The sequence below is a fragment of the Papilio machaon genome, chromosome 10 (genome assembly GCF_912999745.1).
Source record: "Papilio machaon chromosome 10, ilPapMach1.1, whole genome shotgun sequence".
NCBI classification, from domain to species: Eukaryota; Metazoa; Arthropoda; class Insecta; order Lepidoptera; family Papilionidae; genus Papilio; species Papilio machaon.
The window spans coordinates 7,334,791-7,353,750 of record NC_059995.1 but is presented as its reverse complement, the minus strand read 5'-3'; the positions used below and the strand labels follow the sequence as shown (position 1 = coordinate 7,353,750).

Genomic DNA, 18,960 nt, shown 5'->3' with positions numbered 1-18,960 from the left:
TATATGTGTTATTAGAATTACATATGTACATTTATCAGACGTTCTTACGGTGAAGGAAAACATCGTGTTACATCCTGCTTCGAATCGTCCAGCGTTCGGGGTGCCAAAAAAATTTTTTTAGCTATATCTTTGACAAGTGTTTTCTTTTTGTTAGGCGTCTTATCACACAAAGTATGAATTACAAATTGGAAACTAACAATTACTTGTTAAAGCCGGTATATCATGAGCTCCTCGGCAGAATGTATTCTTTAGTGTTTCAATCTGATTTCTTCTTCTTGTTTGCTTTTCTTGTATGTTCGATTCGTTGACTGGAGTAAATACTGTTAAATAAACAAAAATTTGGTAACTATAATACTGACTTTTTAATTTTTTATAAGAGTCCGTTCCAGGAAGAGCAGAGCAGATTTTTTGTTACAAATAAAATTGAGCTTTATCTGATGGAAACAAGGTTTAATTATATTTAGCACGTCTTTTTATCAAGAGCAAGGGTAATAAGACGCGTAGAGTAAAATAAAACTTTGTTTCAGTGGTATAAAGCTTAATTTTATTTGCAATAAAAATTGTTTTCCACCCGGTCTGAGTAAACAAACCCTTAAACCGTCCAATATAACTATAGACTACTGCCCTGATAATTGTATTAATACATATTGTGGTCTCTGTTTAGTTCCAAGAGAATGAAAGGGACAATATATTAAAAACAAAAACATACCGAAACTATTTAATAAAAAAAATGATTTACCTTTTTTTATGCTCACGTTTTGCAAACTCTGGTTAAGATTCGTTTTTTCGCTAAGTTTACTAGAATATTTATATTTCATTTTGAGATTTTCTGCAAATATATATTAATTTCGAATTTCATTATAAATAATTCCTTATTTTATAATTTTTATATTCAAAACAATATTAAGATTTACCTGAAGGAACTTTCTTGGCCGTGATATTTGTATTTACTATTCTTGGACTACAATTAAATCGTGGTCGAGATTCTATGCTTTGAACTGAAACATACAACTTTAATGAAAAGGACTATATAAAAATATTTTTACATTCGTCAGTAGAAACTGGTAACATTTACGTACCCATATTGGTTGGCCTTGGTAGTTTGGTTGGTAAACTTGTAACTCTTGTTGGTACAAAAGACTTCTGACTGTTAGAAATTGTGGCTGTAACAATATTGTATTAGAGAAGTTTGTGAACTGTTTTCAATTTATATTTTACTCATGCTTTTCTACAATTTGTTGGGTAAACTCACGCCCGTAATACTGAGGGGTAGGTAGATATTATGTGTTTTTCGGATTATAATGATCTTGGCTTTTTGTTATAAATACTAGCTGTCACCCGCATTTCCGTCCGCGCGGAATTAAAAAAAAACATAATATCTAGCCTATGTGTTCTACCAGACTATGATCTACATCTATGCCAAATTTCATCGAAATCCCTTGAGTCGTTCTGGAGATACCTTCAAACAAACATCCATCCATCCATCCAAATATCCGCATTTAGGATTTTAGTAAGATGAAAGAATTCACTCACTACTTGCAACACGGTTGAGGAGGTTAGACCTAGTTCTAGGTGTGTTCGGGAGATTGGAGCTTAGAAACGTGGTACAAGCACCCCGAGCTGGAAAAGTAAAAAAAAAATAAAAAATACCCTCAGTTCCTCAGTTTTATGTTTTTTAATTTTATTTATAACTATTTACTTTTTAATTGTAGTAAAGTTAAAGTTAGTTTATAAAGATACAAACTTTTTATAAAATTCACACTCTTTATCCGTTCGGGTACGCGAACTGCTTCAGCTTTACTTGGTATTTGTGGTCCTGAAAAAATTAAAATAATACACAATCGGAGTACAAAAAATTATGTATTAATCTTTATTCTTGGATAAGAAGTAAAAAGCCGATCTTTTATCCCTCCTATTCTGAAAAAAAACTAAGATATAATTTATTTGACATTTCGCCAGTATAATTTTACGCTAACTATAAACAAGCTTATGATTTTTAGATAAAATGCCTTACTATTATTTATAGCACAAGTAGCTGGGAAAGTAGCCTGATTGTGCCCTCGTGATACTGTACTTTTGCTCGACGATGCGCTTCTATCGCGAGCTGAAACACGATTTTTTTATTCCAAGTTTCTAAAGTGGCAAGCGAGCAAGCTGCAGATATCTTTAAACAGCGCAATGACCGATACTGATCAGAAAAGTTGCAGAAAATGCATTTATCTGTTTACACGATAACAACGGTAAGAACTCAGAATGCTTTTACTTTTAACTAATGGAATATATTTTTTGTGACTGAGTAGTCACTGTTTGTCTTGAAGAGGCATTTACAACTTCACCGGGCTTGAGGTGGCCGGGCGCAGATGGCGCTTAGCCTAAACCTCGCTTAAGAGTAACTGGGCTCGACGGTTTCAGGAGCCTCGGCTCGGGCTGTTACTTCGTTATTATTACCGTATTGGTGGAATAATTATGAACAACTGTTGATATTTATATTAAAAAAAAATCCGATAAGAGTTACGTATCTCAAGAGAAGAACTATTTTCGTCAGGTAAGTTAGATACGAATGTAATATATGTGAGTGTTACTTATTGCTCCGCGACTAGACTCTGCGGAGGCGGGACGGTACTGTCTCCGATGTTCCACGCTCCTCATAGACGATGCGCTGCGGTCGCGTGGTGTACCGAATTTAGTCACTAAAAAAAATAAATCAGTTTGAAAGTTGATGAGAATTAAGCTTACATACAAACTAGTGAAGCTACTATAAGTGTGTAAAAATACTAAAATATCCGAACCACGATATTCACATCTTGAAATTAATTTGTATGTACCAAAGAGTATATAATCATTACTAGCAAATATGGGATCTTATACAGAACTAGCTGTCGCCCGCGACTCCGTCCGCGCGGCATTTAAAAAAAACTTAATATGTAGCCTATGTGTTCTTCCAGACTATTAATCTACATTATTCTATTCTACATGTGTGACAAATTTCATCAAGATCCATTGAGCCGTTCCGGAGATACCTTAAAACAAACATCCATCCATCCATCTAAACATTCGCATTTATAATATTATAATAATAATAATAATAATAATAAGACATTTAATCCGTTCAAAGACATTACAACACTTATAATACAATTAAAACATTAAAAGAAAATAAAACCTAAAGATCACTAATATAATTAAAACTAAGGACACGAAAAGTAATGTACATAAAAAAAAATAAAAAAAATAATAAACAAATTATAACTAAGCGTTGCAATGCAGAACAGATAGGGCCTTTGCTCAGCAGCAGCCATTATGAAGTAAGATTACAATAAAACTTACAATTTGACATCCGACTGAATCTATCCGATGCTCGTACGTCGGTTCTGTGGTAAATAGGCGAAGGTTGCAATTTACCTTTTTCATATGTCCCTGCAATAAGTATATTTTAAAATTACATTAATACACTTCTTCGCATTAACTAAGCCAAATTTCATGTTTTTATTTTTTATTTTAATTCGTTCGCTACAAAGGATACAAAGATAAGGGTAAAAATATCTTACTTTGTGTGCGTCCGGGGCCAGGGTAAGAGACTTGCTGACGTCCCTTGATTGAAGTTACGCTTATATGTACTGAAATTAAAATTCAACCTTTTTTTAACTTTGGTAAAATAACCTAAAGGCGTAGAGAAAGTACTTAAGACAAAAGAGTTCAAGTTTGGTTTGATTAAAAGGTACCTCTACAAATAGACTGAATATAAGACGTGTTATTTTGTGCTTTTTTGGATTTTCGCCATTTTGTCGCTGATGGTAACGGTTTGTAACAGTGTTGTAGATTCGAACAAATAATATAGATACAATTAACTGTCACGTAACATCAAGAGACGCGATTAAATCGGAACGAAACATAAACTGTAATTTCCAAACAATCGCCTATCTACTTATAGAGATCAGTGGTCCAGAAGGAGCATAAATGCGTGAGCAGTTAGAGACGAATTCAGTCAGTAGAAAAAAAGGAACGGATCACGCGAGACTTGAGTCTGGGAAGGATAGCGGGATGCTTGTAGATGAGATGTATCGGCGTCTAATATATCTCGTAAACGCGTGAATAAATTGTGAATTTACGCGAAACATTACGCAGCGAATTCGCCCCTTCTACGAGGTCTAAAATCTTTGGCGTCTTTTTTATACATTTGTAAATAAAATGTAAATTTCTTGGGTCATGTATGGAAAAGTTTATGAAAGAAACAATATTTAAAATTAACATAAATTTTTATTCGTCTTAAAATGGAATAAAACAACCTTTACAACAACAATTACGACGACAATAGAAACTAATTTTAAATAAGATGAAACAAAATGACATAAGAGATTTTAGTTACTACACTTCCTAATACATAAAACTAATAGGAAAAAAATAATTTAAAAAAAATCATCTTCTTGCAAAATATTAAATTTTTGTGTTCTACACAAACTACATAATATTTTTGGTTCATACAAAATACATAAAATGAGTTAGCAATCCAAAATACATGAATATAATGCAACAATATATAAAAAAAATGCTATTTTATATACTCTGCACATTACAATCACAACTTTATATAGACAAGTAAAAGGCACATAAACAGTAACATAGATAATGGCTAACTACTTTCCATTTTAGTTTCTACAATTTTACACTGATCATTTGTTTGTACAGTAACGTCGTCTATCGAGTCCAGTTGTTTGTCGCTGTCGTCAGATGTCGTTGCCGGAGCGGCGGGAGTGGAGACGTCCGTCGCGGGCGGCGCGTCACCGGGTAGTGAGTAGTGTGTGTGTTTACCGGCAGGTGGCGGGCTGCCGGTGCCGCGCTCGCGTCTGCGCGCACGATGCGCCGCTTTCACTTCGAGCTCGACGCAATGCTCCGCGAACATTAGCTGCAGCGGCGCGTACATGTACGGCAGTAACTCTAAATCCTTCATCCTTATCTGTAAAAACAAATTTAATCATTTTATTGATGTGAAACATCTATAGGATCACGAATCGTTGGCGTGGCGACGCTTGCCGTGGCGACGGGTCACCACGCTATACTGAGGTACATATATTATTATTTATTATAATCATCATGATCATTATAATCGGTATTATCACTATCATTATTATCATTATATTCATCATAATCATTTTAATCATTATAATCATTACTATCATTGTTATTATTATCGTTATCATTATCATTTATTTAATTATAATATTTAATATTTTATGCATATTACTTGTACACACACGATGTTTCACATCTGCCAGGTGTCCCATGACGGCTCACAAGTTTTTTTCGAATTTAATAGTAATTAATTTATAAAACATAAAATTCAATATCTATTAATTCCATTTTAGTCATATATATTACATTCGGAAACAAAAACTCGTGAACAAAGTCCAAGTACATAATAAAAGACAAGATTTCGTGAACCTAAATAAATAGTTTGTTAGTCATGTGACGTCACAGACCTGCATATTATCAAATGCGACACCAACGCTGGTGTTATCATGCAGTATGTGGGCGCTGAGTCGCGGCAGACGCGCGTACCGCTGACTGAAGTGGGTAAGCACAGTGTACTTGGCGTTCATCTCTCTCCCGATGTGTATCGCCTGAGATGTAGTCGAATGCATCTTGATGCGCGCCTCCTCCGCTAACTCATCCTCCATTGTCGCCTCGTGGATCAGCAGAGTCGAATTTTGTCCTACAAATACCGTACATAATGCTTAATTTACATTATACCAGTAGGACAGTAGCGCTGGCATACTATGAAGTTGAACTGGCGCCAGTGACAGTCACCAGGCCAGCGCTTCCTACTATACTGGCAGAATGTAAACTAAGAATAAATGTGGTTTAATTATGTTCAAAGAGTAGTATACTAAATGAAACTGGATAAAGTGACTTCAGTTGGTCACCATGTAAAATAAAAAAAACTTCTTGGATAAAATGGATGACAAAAGAACATAAACACGGGTGTATGTAGATGAGGTCCTAATTACAAGGGTCAAAGTAACAAATCGATGATTTTTACCTTTCTATATTAAAGCTACCTCTTAGTTTAGTTAACAACATGCACTAAAAATGAAGTAAAAGGCCCTATTTAGAGCCTCTCCTGAAAAATTGTCAATTACACATTGACCCTTATTTGTAAGAGCCATCGATGTATTTCTACGTTAACCTTTCAACCGCTACTGACCAATTGTAACGAGTTCCTTGCAGGGTATGGTATCACCAGAGTAGGTGATCTTATGCTTGCCGTCAACGTCGATTGCGACGCCAAATGCGTTGGGGCAGTGCGCCACAAGACAAGTGCGGATGTGCTGCACGCCGATACGAGATAGAGATGCTGGCGTCATCTCTGTACCTAAGGAGTTTGATTTCGCCTCTAGCTGTAAAAACACAGAACAAAATTAATAACCTATGACAGTTAACCTTTATCTATAAGAAAATTACAACATTCAAATGCGTTAGGGGTCGTTCATAAAATACGTAACGCTAAAATCAGCTTTTTTTGACCCCCTCCCCCCTATTGTCACGCTGTGTCACACTTTCTGTGACCCCCTAGAAATATTCCGTCACAAAAAACTAAGATCCCCCCCCCCTCCTAAGTATGATAAATTTCAAATGATAGTACATAATTATTGAGAATAAAAAAATATTTATTTAGTTATTATAATAAAATTTAAAATAATGAACGGCGAACGTCCCTTTGTCGTAGACCCCCCGTCCCCCCTTGTCACATCTTGTCACACTCAGCAAGACCCCTCCCTCCCCCTTGAACGGGATGAACGGAACCTTAGTAAATAAAATTATGATTTTAAAACGTCTAAGTATTTTACGTACGTATACGTAAAATTTACGCATACATACTTGCTTGTATACTCACCAAGCTCTGATTGGTAATCAACGCGTAATCTTCACGTATACTCTCAAACTGTTGGTCGTAGAGTAGCAGCCAGGTTACGATCTGTCCTGGTGCGAGAAGCTGCACCGGCTCGTACGGCACCCGGCTCTGTTCAGAAAACGCCTCGCGACGCGCCTGCAGCACGCCTATTAGACCTATCAGCGGCGCAAAGGTTAACTTTATCAAAAGAGGTAGACGTAAAGCAGGGGAAAAAACATACAACAAAGTATGAAATCTCCAATGTTAGGTATAAATTTGATTTCTTTCAATACTCTACTTTCTTCTATTAACGATGTAAACTTTTTAGTCCGATCGTTATCGTCATAGTTTATCTTTTATATATTTTTGTATTTCTCTTACAATAAAGTTTTAAACGCATCCTTAACTTAATAGAGAATACTTATGTCATCAGGAGAGCTATAATTCGTCTAATTCAGACACTTTATCTCCAAAACTAGCTGTCGCCCGTAACTCCGTCCGCGCGGAATTAAAACATTAAATAGTAGACTACGTATTCTTCCAGATTATATTCTACTAAGACTAAGATTAGTTGAGTCTTTTTGGAAATACCTTAAAACAAACATCCATCCATCCATCTAAACATTGGCATTTATAATATTAGTAAGATTAGTAAGATATAAGTACAAGAAAACAGAGCTCCATTAAATTTGTTAAAGATTAGTTAATTATTACATTTACTTAAGTATATAAAATTGTCTCACCCATGTGATGATCGGCGTGTAAATGTGAGATGTATATAGCTCTGAGTGTTCTTAGGAAGTTGTTAACTCGCTTGGGACCAAAGAACCGCACCAGCTGACCGAATGTACCTTCACCACAGTCCAACAACATCGATCTGTTTTCACTGTAACAATACATGTTATCTTCATAATATTAATATTACTGAATTAATAACAATTTTTACGATAAGAAAAATATAAAATATACAAAGAATTAATTCGATAAACAATTTTAAAACCTTTATGGTTATCTTTTACAACTTTCTATAGAGTAATTTTTAACGTAATACAATTATTATTTCCTCTAATCGTGGAAAAAATTAAAAAACATATTAAAACCAATGAGATTTTAATATGTTTTTTTAATTTTTTAATGTTTTTTAACTTTAAGTTGTAATAAATATAGACTACTAGCTTTTACCCGCGACTTCGTCCGCGTGGAATAAAAAATAGAAAACGGGGTTAAAAATTATCCTATGTCCGTCTCCTAGTTCTAAGCTACTTGCCCATCAATTTTCAGTCAAATCGATTCAGCCGTTCTTGAGTTATAAATGGTGTAACTAACACAACTTTCTTTTATATATATATAGATAGATGTCAACCGGGGAGTGTAGTTTCCCGACAGTGTTATATTTTTCAATTCGGTTCACTAGTTTCAGAGCCTTTTCAATGCAAATAAACAATCAAATCTATCCCCTTTATAATATTATAGATGAAATTTAATGTTTTGACTAGCTGTCGCCTGCGACTCCGTACGCGCGCAGTTAAAAAAAAATGAAAAATAGATGTTAGCCGATTCTCAGACCTACTGAATATGCTCACAAAATTTCATGAGAGTCGGTCAAGCTGTTTCGGAGGAGTACGGGAACGAACATTGTGACACGAGAATTTTATATATTAGATATAAATCCAGTATACTCACTCAATTTGTATAACAATAGCGCTGGTATTCCTCGTCTTGCTGGGTATACAGGAACCGGTGCCGAGGAATATGACCTTGGGATATTCAGCTTTGAACATTTCTTTTTTAGATCCCATCTTGCTTACAATCTCCCGATACTGTTCTAGACTTTTAGAGAAACCTTCCACTTCCATTGTCTCTTTGATGTAATCTAGGACATGAAGTTTTGGTTCCATTGATCTAAAAGTAAGTTGATATAAAGTAAAAAATATAACATTAATTAGGAGGCTTCCAAGTATGAGGATAAATATCATGGGTTTGGACTGTCGAATAACAAAAACATATAATACTAGCAGTTACACACGACTTCGTTCGCGCGAAATTATAAAGAAATCTAGAAATAAAAATAGCCTATGTCACCTGGGGATAATGTAGCTACCCAACATTGAAAGAATATTTCGAATCGGTGCAAATAAACAAACAAATCTTTTCTCTTTATAATGTTAGTATAGATTATTATCTTAATATGTTCAGTGACTATGAAAGGAATATATATTTGTTTTTTTTCGATAAAAGACGTTATATATATTTGTTTTAATTTCAATAGAAATATAATTTCTTTATACATACCTATCTAGACATTTTTTCGGCCTCAAATGAAACATTGTGAGAGTTCTGCCCGTGCTGAAGTTGTACTTGGTCTCCGGACATTCAGACGTACTATCCTTGTTTGTCTCTTCCATTCTTATTATATTTTGAAACTGAGCGAATGCGATCTGAATAAAATTAGAACTATTAAATTTTTTTAATTATTACATCTGTAAGTATAACAAAAAAAAATTTTTTAGGATTTTTGATGTGAAACATCTATAGGCTCACTTGTAAACCGAATTGTTGGCGTGGCGACGCTTGCCGTGGCGACGCTTGCCACGGCAAGCGTTACTAAGGTATACATATATATATATTTTATATGTAGCAGAGAGTACGGTGTGGCGACGGGTCGCCACGGTATGCTGAGGTATACACATATATATATATTTGTAACGCGCCGCGCAGAAACGATCGCACGCGCAAGGTTAGATTCGCCTAGCAACGGCGCGCGATGGGTTAAATAGCGAGCCGTTACACTTCAAGGTCGATATAAGACGCCCCGCCCGCGGCGGGGCAGTCCCGGGCAGCCCAGGCAGTCGCGTCGCAATCGCTCCCGTGCACACACGCCGCCCTTCTTTCTTCCTTCGCTCACTCTAACGAACTTTATGCTTTTCGAATTACGTGTTATCCATGTCGTGTACTTTTATTTTCCTTGCGTATAGTTAATTATATGATTGTATTGTTTTCTTTTAATATAACAGACGCTGTTTTGTAAAGTGTGTATTTATTTCCTATTGGAACCCCAGCACTGTCGTATTAAAGTGGCGCCCAACTAAGTGGCTAATATAGCAGATTGAAAACGAACCCTATGAACAGTAAAGTGTTTTAATATCCGTATAATGTCGACACGACAGTCGAGAACACGCGCAACCCGGGCGATAGAGTGTAAAGCGAAGGAACACGCGGCAGACGGTTCGCGAAACGACGACCTTGACAGCGACGCCGAGTCCTGCGCCGACGAGCGCGTCATGTCGTTACATGCACGCATCACATCCGAACCCGACGCGACCTGCGAGGCGCGCACCCAGAGGGGTGCCACTCGCAATCACGCGCTCAACGGGGTTCCTGTCGTCGGCGGCGTGCCTGCGACCTGCGACTCCAGCGATCTGCGCGCCCAGAGGGGCGCCGTTCGCAAAAATCACGCGCTCGACGGGTCTTCCGTCAGCGCGCCTGCGACCTTCAGCGCCAGCGAGCCGCGCGCCCAGGGGGGCGCCGCTCGCACTCACGCGTTCAACGGGTCCCCTGTCGACACGTCCGCGACCTTCAGCGCCAGCGAGCCGCGCGCCCAGAGGGGCGACGTTTGCACCCACGCGCTCAACGGGTCCCCTGTCGACACGCCCGCGACCTTCAACGCCGGTGAGCCGCACGCCCATTGGGGCGCCGCTCACATTCACGCGACCGACGAGGCTCCTGTCGACGCACCTGTGGTCTTCAACGTCGACGAGCCTAGCGTCCTAGCCGGCGCCGCGTGCAACCCCGCGCCCGGCGAGGGCCATGCCGGCGCGCCCGCGGCGTTCAACGCTGAAAGATTGTTTTCCACGATGATGGAAACCTTCGCCCGAACCCAGGCGGAAACTAATCGTACTTTAATGGAAGCCCTACGAACCACGCATCGCCACGACCAAAGGCACTCTCCGTCGCGCTCTCCCGCGCTTTCGACAGCGGCCAACGCTTCGACAACGTACGGCGGGAATTTTTCAAAATGTACCGCAAGATACGACGGGGAGTCGCGCGACGCCGAAGTACTAGAAGCATTTATCGACGCGGTGGAGGTCTACAAAGAGTGCGCTGCCGTGAGCGACGAGCACGCGCTGCGCGGCCTGCCGATGTTGCTGACCGGCGACGCGGCCGTGTGGTGGCGCGGCGCACGCACCGGCGTCGCGACGTGGAGAGACGCGCTGGCGCGATTGCGCGCCACCTACGGCGTCCAGAAGCCGGCGTATCAAGTATTACGCGAAGTGTTCGCTTCGGAGCAAAAAGACAATGAAAGGGCAGAAGTTTTTATTTGTAAAGTACGATCGTTATTGATAAAATTACCTTATGTTGTACCAAATGTAATGCAAGTTGATATTATTTTCGGGTTACTACATCGTAGAATAAAGAAACGTTTATCTCGGGATAGTTGTGTAAACTTAGATGATTTGTTAGAGAGAGCGAGACTCGTCGAAGATTATATAGTGGAAGTAAATAACGCGTCGACCGTTCCCGCCAAAACCGCCGTACCGACGACGGCGCGCGCGCGCGCCTCGCCCGACACCGGCGGCGGCGTTACTATGAGCTCGAGCGCTACTACTTGTCCCAAACTCACCTCTAACTCGAACGAAAACTCGAAACGCGTTCGCACTCGCTGTTTGTTTTGTAAAGCGTTTGGACACGTGTCAAATGAGTGTCGGAAAGCGTATAATAAAATTTCTAACGATAGTAAGAGTACTCACCCGATTCGTTGCTACGGTTGCGGCCAACCAGGGGTGGTTCGCTCAAAGTGTGATGTATGCGCGAATACGAATAAGTCGGCGCCCGCGCAGTCAGCCAATTTCAACGTTGTGAAAGGTGACTTTTTCGCCGCATCGCATCATCCGTTGATAAGTATAGGAGTAGCCGGCAAACAAGGGGTAGCGATAGTTGATACCGGGGCTACACATAGTATGGCCGGCCCATTATTATATTCGTTACTCGTGGACAATGGCATACGTTTCCACGATGTAGAACGCGTTATCGGCCTCGCTGACGGATCGCGACATGTTAAGTCGGTTAAAATCGGTACCGTGGCTGTCTCGTTAGGCGGACGGAATTTTGACACGGAGTTCATGGTGTTTCCAGGTGACAACACCAGGACGCTATTAGGTCGCGATTTCATTAAAAACGCCGGCATAGTTGTAGATATAGCTCAGGAGTCATGGCATTTCGCGGACTATCCGGAAGAGAAATTCCTTTTCGAGTATTCTTACGTATTAAAGGTAGATGCAGCGCACACCGTGAACGAAGACTGCGACGTAATGTTACGTCCTGATGAGGGTACAACCTTGTCACCCGAGGAGAGGGCTGCGCTCAGCGACCTCCTGCGTGAGAGGGCCAATCAATTCGCTGCAGATGGACCACCTACGGATTTTGCAGTGCACAAAATCAAGGTGAGTGATACACAGGAACCTCAAGCCTCACCTCCCTACCGGCTGTCTCCACCCAAGAAGGAGGCGCTCGAGAAGGAGCTGCATAGGCTCATCGACGCTGATGTTATAGAGGAGTGCGAGTCCCCCTGGGCCTCGAACGTGGTCCTTGTCAAAAAGAAGGACGACAGCTATAGGCTGTGCATAGACTACCGTAAGTTGAACGCGGTCACCGAGCCCGATCGGTACCCTTTACCGAGGATCGAGGATATTCTGCATGCTGCCAAAACAGCTAAGTATATGACTACTCTTGACCTCCGAGCAGGCTACTTCCAGGTGAGTGTGGATCCCAGTGACAGGGATAAGACAGCATTCACTACACCGCTCGGTACGTACAGGTTCAAACGCATGCCGATGGGCCTTCGTAATTCAGGAGCCACGTTTCAAAGGCTGATAGACAGATTTAGGTCTAATTTACCAGGTGTGACATTGTTAGCCTATCTCGACGACCTGATCGTCCTGTCCGATCAATCTTTCGAAAAGCATCTCGGTGACCTCAACGCTGTCTTCGATCGACTCGCCATGTTCAACTTGCGAGTCAATCGCGATAAGAGTCACTTTGCAAGAGAGTCAGTAAAGTTTCTGGGCCACGTGATACTGCCAGGTGGCATACATGTAGACCCTGATAAAACGGCGGCCATTTCAGACATGCCGACACCTCGCGACGTTAGACATCTGAAATGTTTCCTGCAGACCGCCAGTTGGTTTAGGCGGTTCATTCCGAACTACGCAGAGGTTGCCCGTCCACTGTCATCGTTGCTGAAAAAGGTGAGTGTTTGGCGATGGGGCCCGGAGCAGCAGGCTGCTTTTGATCGAATCAAGCAGCTGCTCGTATCGGCGCCGATCCTACGCCAGGTCGACCCATCTCTACCGTTCGTACTCAGGACTGACAGTAGCGGGTACGCACTCGGGGCGGCTCTCCTCCAGGGGGAGGGAGTCGATGAGAGACCAGTCGAGTACGCCAGCCGCCTTCTCACGGCCGCTGAGAAGAACTACAATACTACGGAACGCGAGGCACTGGCCGTCGTGTGGGCCGTGTCAAAGTTCCGAGGATACATCGATGGCGTCGAAGTGGTGGTGAAGTCCGACCACCAACCGCTCCGGTGGCTAAGGAGCCTCAAGTCGCCGAGTGGGCGCCTAGCCAGGTGGGCACTCAGCCTCCAAGAATACAATTTAAAGATAGAATATACCCCAGGTAAGGCAAATGTGATCGCTGACGCGTTATCACGCCCTGCATGCGTCACTGAGGCTGACTGTGACCTGTGTCTTGCCGTAGTAGACCTGCCTTCGCGCAACCCCAAGGAAGTCCGAGACAACCAGCTGAAAGATCCCGAGGTTAGCAAAATCGTCGAAGGGTTAGAATCCGACGATCCCTTTAGGGGGAGGTCATGGTCCGATAAAGGCTACGTCATCGTGAACGGCGTATTATACAGGTATGGTCCCGATAATAAAGACGACGATGACGCTTGTTTAGCGGTCCCAGACCACGAACGTAAGAACGTGCTGGCCGAATATCACGACGCCCCCACCGCTGGCCATTTCGGCGTGGAGCGGACGTTACAACGACTCGCCGGTAAGTATTACTGGCCCGGTATGAGAGCGTACGTGACCGCCTATATCAAGGACTGAGCGACGTGTCAACGCTACAAAGTAGGGGATTTAGTGTTGCTAAAAACTCAGGGCTCTAATGATGCGAGTAAAGGGCAAACACCGAAGTTTATCCCTCGTCGAGATGGGCCTTACCGGATTCAGGGGGCGGTTGGTAACACGACTTACATGTTAGAGCGGATAAGTGACGGCGTAACGCTAGGACGTTATCATACTTCGCAATTAACACCATTCGTTGGCCCCATCCAAGCTCCTGTGCAAGAGAAGCGAAAACGTGGTAGGCCACGCAAGAACTAACCCGATCGCGGGGGCGTTCGTTCGGGTTAGAGGGGGAGGGTGTAACGCGCCGCGCAGAAACGATCGCACGCGCAAGGTTAGATTCGCCTAGCAACGGCGCGCGATGGGTTAAATAGCGAGCCGTTACACTTCAAGGTCGATATAAGACGCCCCGCCCGCGGCGGGGCAGTCCCGGGCAGCCCAGGCAGTCGCGTCGCAATCGCTCCCGTGCACACACGCCGCCCTTCTTTCTTCCTTCGCTCACTCTAACGAACTTTATGCTTTTCGAATTACGTGTTATCCATGTCGTGTACTTTTATTTTCCTTGCGTATAGTTAATTATATGATTGTATTGTTTTCTTTTAATATAACAGACGCTGTTTTGTAAAGTGTGTATTTATTTCCTATTGGAACCCCAGCACTGTCGTATTAAATATTTTATTTTAATAATATTATGTTTTATGCATATTACTTGTACACACACGATGTTTCACATCTGCCAGGCTTCCCATGACGGCTCACATTTTTTTTTGTATTTTTATTTTTCTTTATCCAACTTACTCTATTCTTAAGTTCCTCGAGACAGTTAGCTTTACCCACAGTCCCTTCAGTGGGGGGCTGAGACTTCCACATGGCGGGTATACTGGCGTCACGCAGCAATGGGAACACGTCTGCATCCAGCACATGCAGCCGGTGCTGAGTGCGATGTACAGCTTCCGATCCCAAGCACGTGTTATCCTCATTCAGTACCAGATGGTGCGTGGTTGGACCAAACTTTGATATGAACATTCGGTAACTGAAATTAAATTAAAACATTTAATTTTTTTTTTATATTAAAAGGTGGTAAATGAGGAAGCGGCCATGATTTTCCTAAAATGCAGACCACTGCCCATAGGCAAAGGAGGGGAAGTACAGAAAGAGGATATTTTCCTGTCCATATGTGGAAATAGTTCCATTTCACATGTATATGGATGGATGGATAGATGAATGGATGGATATTTGATAGGTTTCTCCAGAATGACTCAATGGAACTTGATGAACATTTTCTAGAAGAACACATAAGCTATTTATTAAGTTCTTTTTTTAATTCCGTGCGGACAGAGTCGCGAACACTTACATTGGATGTCGAAAGACATGCGGAGGTGTGAAATGAACAACCACGGCAGGTATATTTTCCACAGGATTAACTCCATTATCATAATGCGAAGAGAAATCGTCCATTGTAAGGTATGATATATCTGGCACTTCTAACACTGAAATGAAACGTTAAATAAATTATGAGTAAAAATCTTGTAACGATAATGACCAAAGAAATAAGCTATTTAAATTAAAAATCAAGTCAAATTATGTTATGATACAATATCTGAATCGGTGAGTGAGACAATGCTATCGAGGTTGGTTCAGTCAGAGTATATATAATATATTATATATTTTACAGTGGCAGATTCCGCAACAACTTTTGTTGGGTGCACGAATAGGCCGGGTCTACCGGTGAAATAACACGACCACACAGAAGATTGGCGTCAAGTGGAAGTAATTCCGCATTTCGTCTGATGGGTGTTTTACCAGAGGTCTAATTTTAGCCCTCTTTTCCTTCCCACACTTTTCTTATTAGGATTGGATGGGAAGGGGAAGTGGATATGTTGAGGAGGGGACGCATAAGAAGGCAAATATCCTCTTTCTGTGCGTCCCCTTCACTGTTGATTGAAGCTAGGCAACGCATCTGCATTTACTGATGTCTATTGGCAACTGTCGCCTCGCTATTTTGTCGAATTCAGGTGGCCGTATGCTCACCAATAAATACAGGTCCAGGGTCATCAGGTGTTTTAACATCTTTAGATTTAACATGAGTACCATCAGGTAGTATGACATCATGTCCATTTTTGAGTTGACCTAACAATGGTCCCGGCTTTACTCCTTTTTCTACGCATTTCACTAAGTCTAATGTGCCAAGTCTTTTCTGAAAATATAATTTTAAATTTTACATAAGTTTATTTTCATCCAAAAAAAATTGTAGATACTTTGAACAGAGTATTAAAACTCCAAATATTTAAAAAAAATGAACATTTAATAACAATATGTTAACAATATTTACCTTTAAAGTACAAATATAAGCCACTGTGCATTGAGATTTTCCTTCGAGTTCGTGTAGCGCCCTTTCAGCCTTTTTCCGTACAGTTTCTGAAAAGGTTAATTCTGTTTAAAGAAAAACATGGACTGCCAATCTTTAAACTAAAACTTTATCAATTTAACAATATATTTAATTTTTTTTTGTTTGTTATAGAACAGACAGGGAAAACGATTTTTTTTTTAATTGACTCATATAATATAAAAAGATTATTTCGAGGTAATTATGAAAGCAGAGTAATTTTTCATACCTTTTTCTGGTGATTTATTTTTTTGTTTAATGTTGTTGTTTTTCTTTTCCTCCATATTCCGTATATCCGATTGGTAATAGTCAGTTTCATCATGTATGAATTCCTCATACGCTGCACTTGTTGTATCACAGCTAAGTTTAGGTTTCTTCGCCGGATTTAGACCCGGTTTAAGTATATTCTCTGGTCGTCTGAAATACACAAAATGATATTTTAATTTTTGATACTCTCATAATTTTTGCTTAGTAATAAAATTTTGAGTTCATTCTTAGAGAAAACGCCTAAAAATAAAAAACAAACAATTTCTTTTTTAGCCAACTTCAAAAAGAAGGAGGTTATCAATTCGACTGTTTTTTTTTATGTGTGTTACCGCGAAGCTCCGCCCCTGGTGGTCCGATTTTGATAAAAAAAAAATCATTTTTTTTTAAATAACTAGAAGACTAATAGTTTTTGAGTTTAGCTTCAAAATGCGTTGTGAAAATCAGGGACTTTTTTGCTTTCAGCGCTTACTACCTATAGGACCTACATAAAAATGATGTATGGAAGAATTTTAGATCTTTAAATGTGCTTTATAAAAGTCCGCGATAGCATATACCTATTTTTTATAGTTTTCTCACAATAACCATTTTTTTTCTTTAGAAACATCAATTAAATTTATGCCCTTTTTCCGACGCTATTATTCAAGTTCAGTATTGTACTATAACATCTATACATGCATGTATTGTACCATATTTAATGTCTTACTAATTTATTTTAACAGTTTATACTTACAACAAAACATATTTAACAGTCATAACATTATCAACAAAATCTTCAGAGGGGCTGCAGGGAGCTAATGTTACATTCATGTCTTTCATTATAACAAACCTCTTAGTGGCTTTGTAAAGTTCATCCTAAAACAAAACATGTATTTTTTTACTATAGTCTCAAATGTCAATTATGCCAAATTATTTTTTCTTATAACTAATGCAATATGATAAGATTATGCTACCAACTCATAGAATGAATTAGAAGTTTTACAATTTTAAATTTGCCTAATAATATTAATGAGTGAGTAAAATCTTAGAATTTAATAATGAATGTTTATTTTTTTTACAATAGAAAGATTTATCATTGTTTGTTATATGTTGTATGAAACAAAAACAGATTAATGAATAATATTTAAGCTTACCAAACCTTCAGGACCATGTAAAGTAATATTAGGTACTCCAACATCTTGAAGAGTTAGTGAAAGACCTGGTAATCCACCAATGTTCTTCCAAGTCTTATTTGTTATGAAAATGTGATCTAATCTTGTTAGTTTCACTTTGTGCTCATGAGATAACCGTTGTGTTGATTCACCACAGTTAAAAAGATATCTGTCAATATATTTTATTGTATGGGTAAAAATGGAGTGACTTTAAATATGGGAACTGATAGAGATGTATGGAAGAGTAGTATAGAGTATTTCAATCTTTTTGGTGGCTGACCTTGAGTTGTGCATTACACATTGCCTGCCCTCTATATCCTTTTAAAACTTATATAATTTAAAATTGATTTTATAAAAATAAGTTCAAGAAATACAAAGAATAATGTTAAATGGATTACTACTACTGTTTCTAACAAGTAAAAGTGGTCAAATATACTCCGTAAAGTCAGTGCTATTGTTTCTTGCAATACTAAATTGAAATACTCAGAACTGAAAACAAACTTTTTTGCTTGAGGACAAGTTTCATATTGGCTATTGAGGAATATATTATGAATAAACTACAGATATAAATATAAAACAATGAAGTTTTCATTGCATCAGATGTAGCCTATGTTGTCTCGTGATCATGTTGAATATACATAACTGATTATAAAATAAAATATGTTGCAATAAGATGTAAAGAACAATTATTACCGCTTTTGGTCCGTAAACAGATATAATGTATTGGGAACTCCACGTGCACCAGAACCCACTACCTGTAGATATATTGTACTGGGAACATAGTTTTGTGCCTTTTTGGAAATCTGCTGCCGTTGACGCTGTGCGTCCATAATTCTTGACGTATTCGGTTTAGGCATGTCGGCTAAAAATTCCAACAGCCTTTGAGTCTTTTTCTTTTGATAATGACGAACTGTATAATTGTTAAATCTAACTACAGAATGAAACAACACTAATTTACCGTACATGTGTTTAGAGGTTATATTACAGCTTAAATTTTACGAGCATTCGTTCTGCGATTCGAAATTTATCCTATTTTTTAATTTATTTTTGTCATGATACACAAAAATTATTATGAGAACATTATAATTTTTTAATTTTTCCTATATTTTCAACACTTATTGAGTTACAAACTGAGAATGACAAATG

General features: G+C 39.6%; 2 protein-coding genes across 5 annotated transcripts; both read right to left on the bottom strand.

The window, feature by feature from the left end:
- Nucleotides 1-192: 192 nt before the first annotated feature.
- On the bottom strand, nucleotides 193-2,665 carry LOC106718209. The gene is made up of 8 exons (XM_045679822.1): nucleotides 2,583-2,665; nucleotides 2,015-2,104; nucleotides 1,745-1,816; nucleotides 1,534-1,620; nucleotides 1,080-1,163; nucleotides 915-998; nucleotides 740-829; nucleotides 193-320 (listed from the first exon to the last, which is right to left on the bottom strand). The coding sequence occupies exons 1-8, from the start codon at nucleotides 2,647-2,649 to the stop codon at nucleotides 193-195; spliced, it is 702 nt and encodes a 233-aa protein (XP_045535778.1). The 5' UTR covers nucleotides 2,650-2,665.
- Nucleotides 2,666-4,479: 1,814 nt separating this feature from the next.
- LOC106718028 (ribonuclease Z, mitochondrial) lies at nucleotides 4,480-18,932 on the bottom strand. 4 transcript variants are annotated; one of them, XM_045679575.1, is made up of 16 exons: nucleotides 18,773-18,932; nucleotides 18,508-18,676; nucleotides 17,797-17,983; nucleotides 17,397-17,518; nucleotides 16,629-16,816; nucleotides 16,346-16,446; nucleotides 16,045-16,210; nucleotides 15,368-15,503; nucleotides 14,812-15,046; nucleotides 9,182-9,327; nucleotides 8,573-8,791; nucleotides 7,633-7,775; nucleotides 6,893-7,065; nucleotides 6,203-6,395; nucleotides 5,478-5,710; nucleotides 4,480-4,954 (listed from the first exon to the last, which is right to left on the bottom strand). In XM_045679575.1, the coding sequence occupies exons 1-16, from the start codon at nucleotides 18,777-18,779 to the stop codon at nucleotides 4,631-4,633; spliced, it is 2,742 nt and encodes a 913-aa protein (XP_045535531.1). In that variant the 5' UTR covers nucleotides 18,780-18,932; the 3' UTR covers nucleotides 4,480-4,630. The 4 variants fall into 4 exon arrangements, with proteins under 4 accessions (XP_045535531.1, XP_045535532.1, XP_045535529.1 ...); XM_045679576.1 differs by having other exon boundaries at nucleotides 18,778-18,931; XM_045679573.1 differs by having other exon boundaries at nucleotides 18,508-18,931.
- Nucleotides 18,933-18,960: the final 28 nt, after the last annotated feature.

Bases quoted from the DNA above. Each gene is read 5' to 3' on its own strand.
- LOC106718209 (XM_045679822.1), bottom strand. From the start codon at position 2,649: ATGAGGAGCGTGGAACATCGGAGACAGTACCGTCCCGCCTCCGCAGAG. The intron at 2,105-2,582 runs GTAACACTCACA...ATCGTGTTTCAG, and splicing joins GTCTAGTCGCGGAGCAATAA to CTCGCGATAGAAGCGCATCG. The intron at 1,817-2,014 runs GTAAGGCATTTT...TAATTTTTTCAG, and splicing joins TACTTGTGCTATAAATAATA to GACCACAAATACCAAGTAAA.
- LOC106718028 (XM_045679573.1), bottom strand. From the start codon at position 18,779: ATGTACGGTAAATTAGTGTTGTTTCATTCTGTAGTTAGATTTAACAAT. The intron at 8,792-9,181 runs GTATGTATAAAG...ACTTACTTTTAG, and splicing joins CCGAAAAAATGTCTAGATAG to ATCAATGGAACCAAAACTTC. The intron at 4,955-5,477 runs GTCTGTGACGTC...TTGTTTTTACAG, and splicing joins TCGCATTTGATAATATGCAG to ATAAGGATGAAGGATTTAGA.